Source organism: Fistularia commersonii, chromosome 12 (assembly GCF_037954325.1).
Source record: "Fistularia commersonii isolate RoL2024-O1a breed Wild chromosome 12, RoL_Fcom_v1.0, whole genome shotgun sequence".
Classification (NCBI taxonomy): domain Eukaryota; kingdom Metazoa; phylum Chordata; class Actinopteri; order Syngnathiformes; family Fistulariidae; genus Fistularia; species Fistularia commersonii.
Window position 1 is genome coordinate 10,487,876 of NC_141295.1, and position 10,967 is coordinate 10,498,842.

Sequence of the window (10,967 nt, forward strand, 5' to 3'; positions counted from 1 at the left end):
GACTCAAAGGTAGTCTGAATAACTTTCAGTGTGAAGAAAAAGGAAATTGAATTTTGTATTTGAACTTTAGTTGCTAAAGTTGTCTTTACTTCCAATGATAATAATAATTCATTGATATAATTAATGCCACATCATTACCACTGAAAAAACTGTAAGTGCGAATTGACTCAATTTAACTAGATTAGAATCCTGAACTCAGTAATGTTTGGAAGGTTTGGCCTGAGGGTGAAGCTGCTTTAAAGCTCAAACTGCTTTTGTCAGACATGATAATTAAACATCACCTTTGGGAACAGCGGTAGAAGTAGTTAACAGTACGGGTTTTCGGTCTCTAGGCTGAGTCAAGTCAATCAGACAGTATCTTTCCTTTTAATTGAGACAATCATGCTATCATTTACTCAATTTCTCTGTGAAAAAAAGCGTATGAACATTAAAATAAATCTAACTACCTTAGTTTTGAAGAAATAGCAGAGGTTACATTGAACACAACTATACATCGTTGTCATAGATTCGACAGCAAGTTACAATCAATCACAAAGTAATAATTTATTATAAAATTATACTGTGGTGGCAGTGGAGGGATGATTTGTTTTGCAGACCAGATTTGAAACAGACTGGATTGGTGGGTGGGGTTAAGTTGCTGTTTAGCTGGTTATGGTTTGACGTGTGGCGGTTATGGTTTGGGTTTAGTAGTGCTTGAACTAAAGCCGGACTACGCAACACTGGTTCATCTCATTCTATTTCCACAATATATCACTTCCTATTATTGCTATCAATATTATTATAATGCAATAATGATGTAAAAACATTATTACAATACCTTTTATTAGAGGATTTTGTCTTGCAACGCCTTTGCAACCAAGACTGTAGCTCTGGTGTTGTACTTGGGGTGGCAAGTGTGTGGTCAACAGTTGCTGAATCTTTCCCCAGCATCCAAGTAGCATAGCGGTCAGGCTGAAAGCGCTTCACAAAAGGTTCCATGGATATTTTGACCATGTCTTTACTACACGTGCACTGAAGGAGAAAAGACAATAAGCGCAAGTATTAACTCTTTTCTACAAAAACAAAGGCTGGCCTTTCTTAAGATAACAGGACACAGCAGTTTTCATGTTTAAGTCTGTTTTCTACTGAAACTAACTATGTGACTTACAAAATAGTTGACACATGTCAAATTCAAATTCTTTTGTTTCAAGGTAAATGATACCTGTGTGGCAATTTTGCCATAGTCTATCCAGCGCACAGTGGCAAAGTTAGTTGACTCCGCACAGTTGAAACCATGGTTGAATCCAGCATGATAGCCATAGGGAAAGGTGATCATAAATTCTCCAGCTTCTTGAGTAATCTAAAAGTATATATTTGGAAAATAACAGCAAAAGTGGGAGAGACATGAGAAAAGAAAACTGCCGTGCATTTAGTTATTTGTTTTTATATGTGACAAATGAAAGAAAACAAACAAATAACTTTAAATAAGCCAGTGCAGTTTCCTGCAATCAATCAAAATAAGCACAGCTAATGTTAGTGACAGGAAAAGCTGTTTTCCCAAAGTTCATAAATAATAAGAGTTTAAACGCTGGAAGAGAGGACTGAGAGTAATTTTTCAAAGGGGTTGGGAGCCCACCTTATCAAAGGGTATGCCATACTTCTTCAGTATGGAGGGGGAGATTAGAGTCATCTTGTGCCGAAGAAAAGCCTCACATCCCTTGAAGCTATTGGGAAAGAAACCTGATGAAAACACACATACACAAACAATTAACAGAGAGGCTTACCCAGTCAAAAAGCTCAAAAGTTAAGCCAAATTACCTCAACTTGCTGCAACATTTTGAATATCCATAAACTTAAATATTTTTAAAAGAAGGAATGAAGGGCATAGACATCATTTTATTACTACACTTTGTATATACACTGTGCATACACACGCACACACACATATACATATAAACACACATACATACACACACACATTGCACAAAATCATGTTTGTAAGATTTACGCGATGTTGTTTGATGCAGACCTGCTTCGGTATGCTAAACAGTTATTCAATAATTATTTAATCACCTCCCCACCTTCATTTGTATGGAAAATACAAAGAGAATACAAATTACGCTCTTACCTGTAGCCAGACGCTCCAGTCTCTTTCCGTGCTCTGGGGGGATGGCATACCTGTTATACAACAGAGGCAACAAACCGAATTATTCTTGACAGTGGATATAAAACTGAGCATAGATTGCTCAAATTACCTTTTGTGTAATGAAGGGTAGATTTATTGCAAAAGCAAACTTTTTCAAAAGTAATTAAAATTTCAAGACTGCCATCAAGTGGTGAATGAATGAATATATGCAAGAAGTCTGGTGAACCTGCTGTAAGTAGTCATAATCACTACCAACAAATACAGAATTGCCACTTTCTTGAGTGTTATAATAAATCGAAGTAAAATTGAAAAACACCTCATACCCAAGTACCTCAAAAACAGCCTGTGTTTGACGTATCAAAATAGCTCAATTTTGCCTTAGGACAATGATGGCACAATTTGTAGAGTATATGATTTCGACCTTAATTTGTACTTTCCCATACCTTAGTCCTGCCACATTTTGAATTTTAACGATTATCAAAAGTTTCAAATATAAAACCAAGAGACCGTGACAGGCATCCCATTTGTTTTGCACCACATGCATCACGTTCGTGACATTTTCATCATCATATTACCTGTCAGCTTAACAAAGTGAGAGACAGCGTAAGAGGCAAAGGCTACCTTCTCTAAAGGTGACATGGAGAGTTGGAGGTGTAAGGGATTAAGAAGAGGTGAGGGAGGTGCATCTTTAAGCTGCTACCAGCCAGGGATGAGATGTAAAACTAGCAGCATGATGAAAGAGTGTAGCGCTGGCGTTTGTGAGCAAGATAAGGATATGCATGTGTAAGGGGCATACTAGGCTTCCTTTTTTAAGCGCGTGCGTGTCACTATCTGGCTGTGACACTGATCCCTGTTGGGTTGCAGGTTTCACTGCTCTAATGAGCAGAACTCTCTCCCAGGCAATAGGAGAGAAAACAGAGCAAACCAAACTACTAAAAAAAAAGAAAAGAAAAAAGTTTTGCTCATGCCTGCAGTTTTGCCTGTTCTTTGAGTTAATCATTATAATTTGACTTTTTACTTTCAACTTTATCTTATTTTTTATTTTACTTTTATATTATTGAAAAATGCACTGCCTTAACTGATTTAATTGCCAGCCACATCCAGACACCCATGGTCATAAACTTACTTCCTTACTTAATACATATTTACTCCACACAAGGTGATTTTCTCTGTCAGATGTGTGGTGGCAGTGTTTATTTACGGCAACTGAGGTTCTTTGGTGTCCAGACAGACAGATATTTTGGACCTTGTCCTTTATAAGTAGTGTTTCTTTGGCAGCGTGTTTCAGATTTCCTTCAGTCTCAGGATAACACCCGTAGGCACACGTACACACTCTCGCGCAGGTTTATGGTGTCTGTTTGGAGGAGGGTTAGCCTTGTACTTGTTGTAGCCATTCTATCACTCAGCACTATTTCAGTGTCACCCACTGCAAGTGAACACACACTCAAGCACCCAGGGAAGAAACCCAGAGACCATAAACAACAGAATAGCTAAAAAAAAATGTGTTGCGTTTGTCTAACCAAACCATCTAACTTAATCATCACTGTGATTGTTTTGTCTTGTATAGGTCAAACTCTTGTTCTTAGAATTGTTACTGAATGGGTTCATATCATACAACTGTTTCTTTAATCTTTCAAGTATAAATAAATCTCCACTAACCAGGACTTTGGTTCTCCAAAGTGGAGGTAGTTGATACTGTACAGGTCCATATCTTCTGTGTGCCAAGAGAATGTGGTCTTCCACATACCAAAGTATAGATACGGGGTGTTGACCCCTTGAATGGATACGCCACAGTCTTCCTCAATAACATCCAGGATAGAGTTCAGGTGACCAATGTTCCATTCTTCCACATCCTAGGAGCAACAAGCATTGGTAAGATATTTACAGTATTCTAGTTTGGGGTTGTTCAAATTTATTCTGTAATGTTTTCTTGTGTTTGGTTGTGTTTTCTGTCAACTACGTTAGCACATAATAAAACTAATGGGTCTGCCATTTCAAAGGTTCAACCATGAAGTGGCAGAAACTTTAAAATGACAGAAAACTTTCAAAATTACAGAAAAATCCAGTAGTTTCAGTTCTCATCATTTGCATACCAGCAACAGAAAATACAGAGCTAGGAGGCAGTAACATCTTCCATGGAAATTGTCAATTTGCTTCTATTTCAATCCAAACACTGCTATAACTTGAGCAGTATTTAAGGATGAAGGGGCAGCTCCAGACAGGATTTTCAAACTCTATGCCCCTCAAGGGCCATTCTTCAGTTATTCTTGTGACATTTTGATTAAATTTAATTTAAAAAGCTTTAAAAAATGTGCTGTTGGCTTCATTTTCTAAAAATAACTATGTTAGTTAAGTAAAAGCTTTATTTGGATCTAACAAACAGGAGACAGAACCATTTACCTCATCGTAGAGGCTGCCACTGACATCAGCTCCATATATGGGGGAGACAAAAGTAAGGTTTTTCCAGTATTTCCTCTCCAGATCTTCATAGTTCAAATAGCGAGGGGTACAGTACCTGTGGAATGGAAAAACACAACACTTTTTTAATTGCTGGAATGATGAATATTGGTGATGATCTTTATCCGCCAACTATGAAGGACAGAATTTGGTCAACAGATACCAACGTCATCATATTATTGACATACAATGTCATATCACTAATATGCTCTTTAATTCTCTCTACATTATAAAGAACTTTACCATGGTGGCTTCATATGATTCAGTTCATAAAATTGTTTTTCTTGTATTACCCCAACCATAAGCCTACATTATTCTGATTGACCGGCTTTTGGAAATCTGACAGGAAATTCGGTAATTTGTGGGCATGAAATTGAGACAATTAGGAAAAAAAACACTGGAATCAAAGTGCTCATTTGTGATGGGAATGATAGCTCTTTTCAGACTACTGAATCATTAGAATCAGCTCATTAAAAAGACCAATTGAATCATTCGGTGCTTGACTGGAGCTCTGACTGCATGGTCCGACTAACTGAACTGAAGCAGGGTCACATTTTAAGAGCACAGTTCAGCTCACTCAGTAGTGAGCCGAGAACAGTCTTTTGTTGAAAAAAAAAAACAATAAACCATCTGATAGACAACAAAGATAGCATTTGCAAGAGGAAATGTGATTAAAACAGATACACATCCCAGGCCTATTAAGTGCTATATACATAAGTTAGTGTAACCTAATTACACATACATTTGTATTACTGACAGTGACACATTGCTGATAAAAAGCGTGACAAGACCAAAAAAAGGTTGAGAATAATTGCTATGAGTTGGCCCCTGGCTCATCACAATCAGAATCGGAAAAACTTCATTGACCCCCAAGAAATTGGGTAGGATTTGTAATTGAAACAATTCAAAGAACAGGTACAGGCCTAATTGCCGGGGTATACTCTATCCATGGTATGATTTTAAAAACGATGCTTAGGTGTGGTAAAAGGTGCTATGAAAGGCAGGCAGGGGCTGAGGAAAAGGCGTTTATGTGTGACATTAGCTGTCTAATGACATCATCTGGGTGGTGAAACTGACGGTCAACTTTTTGAGTTGGATAACTATTCTCCTCAGGAATCCTGTGGAGGGACTTAAGTGTGTCAATTCAAGCTACTGGCTCCTGCCACAGTGATTTGCTGTCCTCAGTCACTGTCCCAGCTATTGCCACACAGATTATTTCAGATGTGATCTTCATAACATGGAGACTCAGCAGAGTCAGTAGAGGTTGTTTTTTTCAAGAGGCAGAAGGTAAGGGTTGGTGTGTTGACAAAAAGTTGCAATCAGATAAGATTATATACACATTATATTGCCCTTGCCAAGGTTAAGATGGCCTTCTAATCTTCAGCCATTACTGGTTGCAAGCTTAAAAAAGTACATGTATGAAGAAAGTACATGTGTGAAAAATACAGGTCTAGAGGTCGCAAACATTATTCACAATGGTCTTATTATGTGTACTGTTGTCCCCAATAAAGCCACTGTATTAGTCGCTTTAATAGCACACATAGAGAACCACAAGTGTAATTCGAGCACTAAAAAGATTAATAGCTCAGGCAGCTCAGAGTGTACACTGGAAGAACATAGTCTCTATGAATATGAATGATGTAGAATTTTAACACTTCCCACGATATTGTCCAAATTTGGGACCGATATGAATTCAGAAAACTACTTAGTAACTTTAGACATTTAATATAAAAAAAAAAAACTTCAGCTATTTAGTATGGCTCTGATGTACTTCTCTCATTCCACTAAAGGAATACCTGTTTAGAAGGCAATATCCAACTCCCAACTGTCCATATTTCTAATATGGGTTTTTGCTTTTCATGTCCTGTAACGTTATTTCCTACTCGGAGAAATGGAATGGAGAGAACAGACCAATGCGCACAGTCTTTTCAAGTCACGAGTACTGGGCCACTGTCACACCTCACAATCTGTCTAGGGTGGCTCAGAGATTAAATGAGTACAGGATTTAACAATCTGCCATGAGCCTGGCAGTGGAGTCAACTTCAAAAAGAGACAGTTGAAAAGGCAGAACGCCTCCCTAAGAAACTGACAGTTCGCTGTTGCGGAGTGTTTGAACGATAACATTCCCACATTATTCATTATTTCTGTTCATTGTAAATAAGCAAGCTGACATTATGATAACATAATCGTTTTTATGATATAGTAGAATATCTGACTGGAAATGGGCCCTTTTAATTAATCTGATCTTTCATTCAAAGTGAATGGAAGACCGTTGGTCTTCCTAAGCATCCAATTGGGGTACAATAACTTCAGAGAAACACAAAGTGGAAGTGAAGTGGAATTAACTGTTGATAACATACAACTAAACTTACACAGTACCTGTTAATTAAAATGCTGACACAAACACATGGAGAAATACAAAAAACATACAGGTACTTCCCTTAATACCTAATTTCAGAGAATTCTTCACAATTATTTGTTTACAAAACGAAACTTGACACAGCTTGGGGCCTTTTTTCTATAAATGCAACAGTGACATTAAGTGACATTTAGTTCTGCAAGGTCCTGTGTTGTGACAATTATAACAAAAAGAGTATTTTTTCACTTGAATATTTTAGAGATTAAACATAATCATCAACCAACAGTTTTTAGTCATTCTTTTTTTTTCATCTTGTACATCTTGTTACACAGAAGGGGACCTTCAGTACAGTTTAAAAAAGAAGTCTTAAGCAATCCATTAATCTAAATGTAATCATTCTTGTTCAAAAATAGTTTATAAAACCAAGACATCGTTCATTAGTCAACTACCAATAAACACAACGGGACATGTGGAGTTGAGTTATAGAATCCTTTCACCATCGGAAAGATGTATTTACAGTATTTTATTCCTACTGCATTGCTGAATGGAATTCAGTGCTTACTTTCATCCATAAGCCAAATTCATCTCTCCCCGCATAGAAATAACAACAAAAGAACATGTCCCCTATGGTACTCACATGTCACTGTTAGCGAGTCGTCTGAACTCCTGCACACTAAGGGGCTTCTTCTGAATGTTGTATTGAGTAAAGAGCCCTGACTGACCAGCCACCATCTGCTGTATGGGAGCATCAATCATCAGATCGTCTATGTCATCGTAGGTGCGACGAGGCTTCCAGCCTTTAGGAGGAATCACCTGAGGAGCAAAAGAGGAGTAAAAAACTGTTGTATAAAAAAAAGAGCTCAGAGTATTTTTCCATCACATAACCAATGGAAAACAGATGGTTGCTGGATGTGCATGGTGGACAGCATACCAACTGAGACAAGACTAAAATCTCCTTCACCCAATGTGTAATCAGCTTTTGGAAGAGGACTACAACATACTAAACTAATGAAATTACTAAACCTTTCTCACAACTTTGAAACGTCACAAACTATAGCCATACATTTTTAGGTTGAGACTATAAATGCTCGCTACCTTAGCCAGGCCAGCACGGTGAGCACCCTGGGACTCCATATAGACCAGGTACTGGTTAAAGTCCTTGAACTCCTCCATGGTGGGCCTGAAGGTCATTATCTTGCAGGTGGGGTTAGCAGGGGTATACACCTCTGCTCCCGCCATCCTGCCACCTTAGTAGATGTAACCTGGGAAATTAAAAAGCACTTCTTATTTAAATAATCAGATGTTGTTCCTGAAAACAACGTTATCACAGAACATGCAAAGTAGAAGCTGAAAGGCAGCCCCAATTGGCTGAAAAAACACAAATGGTTATCAAAAAATAAAGAAATCTATTTTTCCTGCAAATGGCAATTTTCTACACTAACATAAAATATTATTTTAATTAGACTATTCTGATATAATGATGTCTGGTTAGCTGCAATGATTTTCAGAAATGGCAGAATCTTTAAAAATAAATTGATAGAAAATAAAAGATTATTAAACATTAACATTTTCAATGAATTATTTATTAAAGAGATCTAGTGACTATAAATTCTACATGTTTTATCAAAGAGAGTGCTTCATTTCATTTGAATATCTAAAAGATATCTTTACATATATATCTTAAAGATATTTTCTTTTTTGCTTTTTTTTTTTTTTTTTACATATAATTTCAATTGATAAACCAAAGCCAATAATTATTAACTGCTACATGCATATACGGCAGAATGAGATTCTATTCATGAAAATATATATTGGAAATTTCAGATCTGGTTTTGTGCCTAAAACTAACATCAAAATAGGCTATTTTTCCACTTGCAAATATTTGCTAACTCATTAAATGATCAAATACAAAACCTTACTGGGAATATTAAAATGAAATAAGGTTTTTTTTGTGATTTTCATTGATGCTTTTAAATCTCATACATCACCAAGCCTGTGACCTGCCTGAAAGGTTTACATCCGGACTATGGGGCAGGTAGTTTGTAAGTTCACCACCAGATGGAAGTAGAGATTCATAAAATGTCGGTTTGATGCCTTGAGCCTATCTGATGCCAACAAGCCTTTGCAAATTTCTGTCCCATCCACCCATCCCACTCCCAACTCCTGACTTAGACTGTGGGTGCAGACAAAGGATCCCACTGCCTTCTGTGAAAGCTATACTGATTAAGTGATTTATGAATTCTTCACTGTGCTGCTTAACAGCAAACCACATTGTAATGGCGTGCGACACGATTATGTAACAGGTAATTGCAAGTTGAAGCACGTTATTTATATCAACTGCACTGGTTTCATTTCATATCAAGAGTTGACTTCACTTTTTCCCACTTTTTTATAAATTGACTTAATTAGTCGAGCATATACACACACACATATATATATATATATATATATATATATATATATATATATATATATATATATGCTAAATGTAGGCTAAATAAATCAAGGCTGAATTCTTAGTCCGCCTTTGGACGGGAATCAGCTATTTGGCTAATCTTTGTTGTCTGCTAAACCAGCTAACTAGCCTACGTTTTGTTTTGATGCCAAGTAATGGCTGAACAAATAGCGCATGTTGGTAGCTCCGTTGCTGATGAAATTCACACATACGGTACTTTTCGGCACGAGCTACATATGTTTTCACAATTCGACATTGCGTATAGTAGGTAGTGGAATAAAAAAAACCATGGGTAACTCCTTGGCTAGCTGGTGCTTTAGCTAACTTCTTAATGCACTGGTGTCGATGGGGTTTAAATGTCCCTTGCAAGGTGGCTGCAGATAGGCCCACAACTATCGCACTATGTGCTTTATGCCGCGCAATAATACTTAATGAAATACGCCTTTCAACGTACATTACTGCAATAATAACTTGAGTGCGATGGAACACCTTTAAGTAATTACAACCTGACGATATGGGATGGCAGTGGCACGATAGCGTGCCAACTTATTTCGCTTTCAGCGCTAACAGTTAGCTGTTGACGGCTTGGCTTAGTCTGAAAGAGAGTCACGTAACGCGCAATCCTTTAAAATTAACCGGTAAACGGTTAGCTATCGTGCGCTTCTATATGTACCAAGCAGACAAATTCAAAGCAAGTAACCAGTCCTATTACCTTGATTTGGAAAGACGGGGTCGTGTTGTTGTTTATCCCCTTCCTTGTTCGTCCAGCTGATTCACATGACAACAGCTCCGGTTGCTGTTGCTCCGCGCACAGAAAGGTTTCAGCTCAGCTCTACGCCATGAACGCGTGTTGTCATGCGCAGTCGCGAACGGCCGTGTGTACGTGCTGGCCGTGGGATCTGAAGTATAGACTATTCAAATTGTATGTGTTTTATTTTTGGTTATTTTTGTTTTTTCTCGCTTTATATTTCATTTTTTTAGTAGTTATTAAAATAATACCCCAATCAAAATTAAATATAAAAATAAAAAGGTGACTATGTTTTTAGATTATCCGTTCTTCGTCGTTATTATGATTACATTATTTTATTTTCATTATGACAATTAAAAATGCCCTAAATTAGAGAGTGAATGTTTGTCTGTCTGTATATGTGGTCCTAAGAAGGACGATGAATGAATGAATGAATATTTCATTATTATTATTTTACATGTACAGTGAATTCTATGAACCGATAGTGGATGACCCCCCGAAAAAACACGATGGTGTCACAAAAACTCCCCCCAAATTCGAAATTTCAAACAAAAAGCTTTTAAATCAAGAACAGGTTCGTATTCTCATCCACTATCATATTTTTCAAGACTTATATCAATAATGTATTAATCGTATCCTGGCCAAGTACTAATTTAGTCCGCTTTTAATGACTGCACATATCTCACTTGAAAATACTAAAACAAATAAAAATAAAAACACTGTAAAGCTATAAAATAAAATTCTTGTCTTGGTATAACATCATAAGTAGGCGTGCCATTCTGGAGGAAAAAAGAACCCAGGGAACAACATCACAAGTTGCTAG

The 10,967-nt window shown here is 37.2% G+C and overlaps 1 protein-coding gene across 3 annotated transcripts in view; it reads right to left on the minus strand.

Annotated features, from left to right (window-relative positions):
- kdm4c (lysine (K)-specific demethylase 4C) overlaps nucleotides 1-10,235 on the minus strand; it is a 32,721-nt gene extending 22,486 nt beyond the window's left edge. For all 3 annotated transcript variants that reach the window (XM_086156975.1, XM_086156974.1, XM_086156973.1), the window contains exons 1-9: nucleotides 10,109-10,235; nucleotides 8,037-8,203; nucleotides 7,579-7,754; nucleotides 4,526-4,640; nucleotides 3,785-3,978; nucleotides 2,108-2,157; nucleotides 1,616-1,719; nucleotides 1,202-1,339; nucleotides 818-1,011 (exon numbers count right to left, since the gene is read on the minus strand). In XM_086156975.1, the coding sequence (XP_086013101.1) occupies nucleotides 818-1,011; nucleotides 1,202-1,339; nucleotides 1,616-1,719; nucleotides 2,108-2,157; nucleotides 3,785-3,978; nucleotides 4,526-4,640; nucleotides 7,579-7,754; nucleotides 8,037-8,180 (1,115 nt within the window). In that variant the 5' untranslated portion in view covers nucleotides 8,181-8,203; nucleotides 10,109-10,235. The remainder of the gene's footprint in view (nucleotides 1-817; nucleotides 1,012-1,201; nucleotides 1,340-1,615; nucleotides 1,720-2,107; nucleotides 2,158-3,784; nucleotides 3,979-4,525; nucleotides 4,641-7,578; nucleotides 7,755-8,036; nucleotides 8,204-10,108) is intronic.
- Between the last annotated feature and the right edge of the window lie 732 nt (nucleotides 10,236-10,967).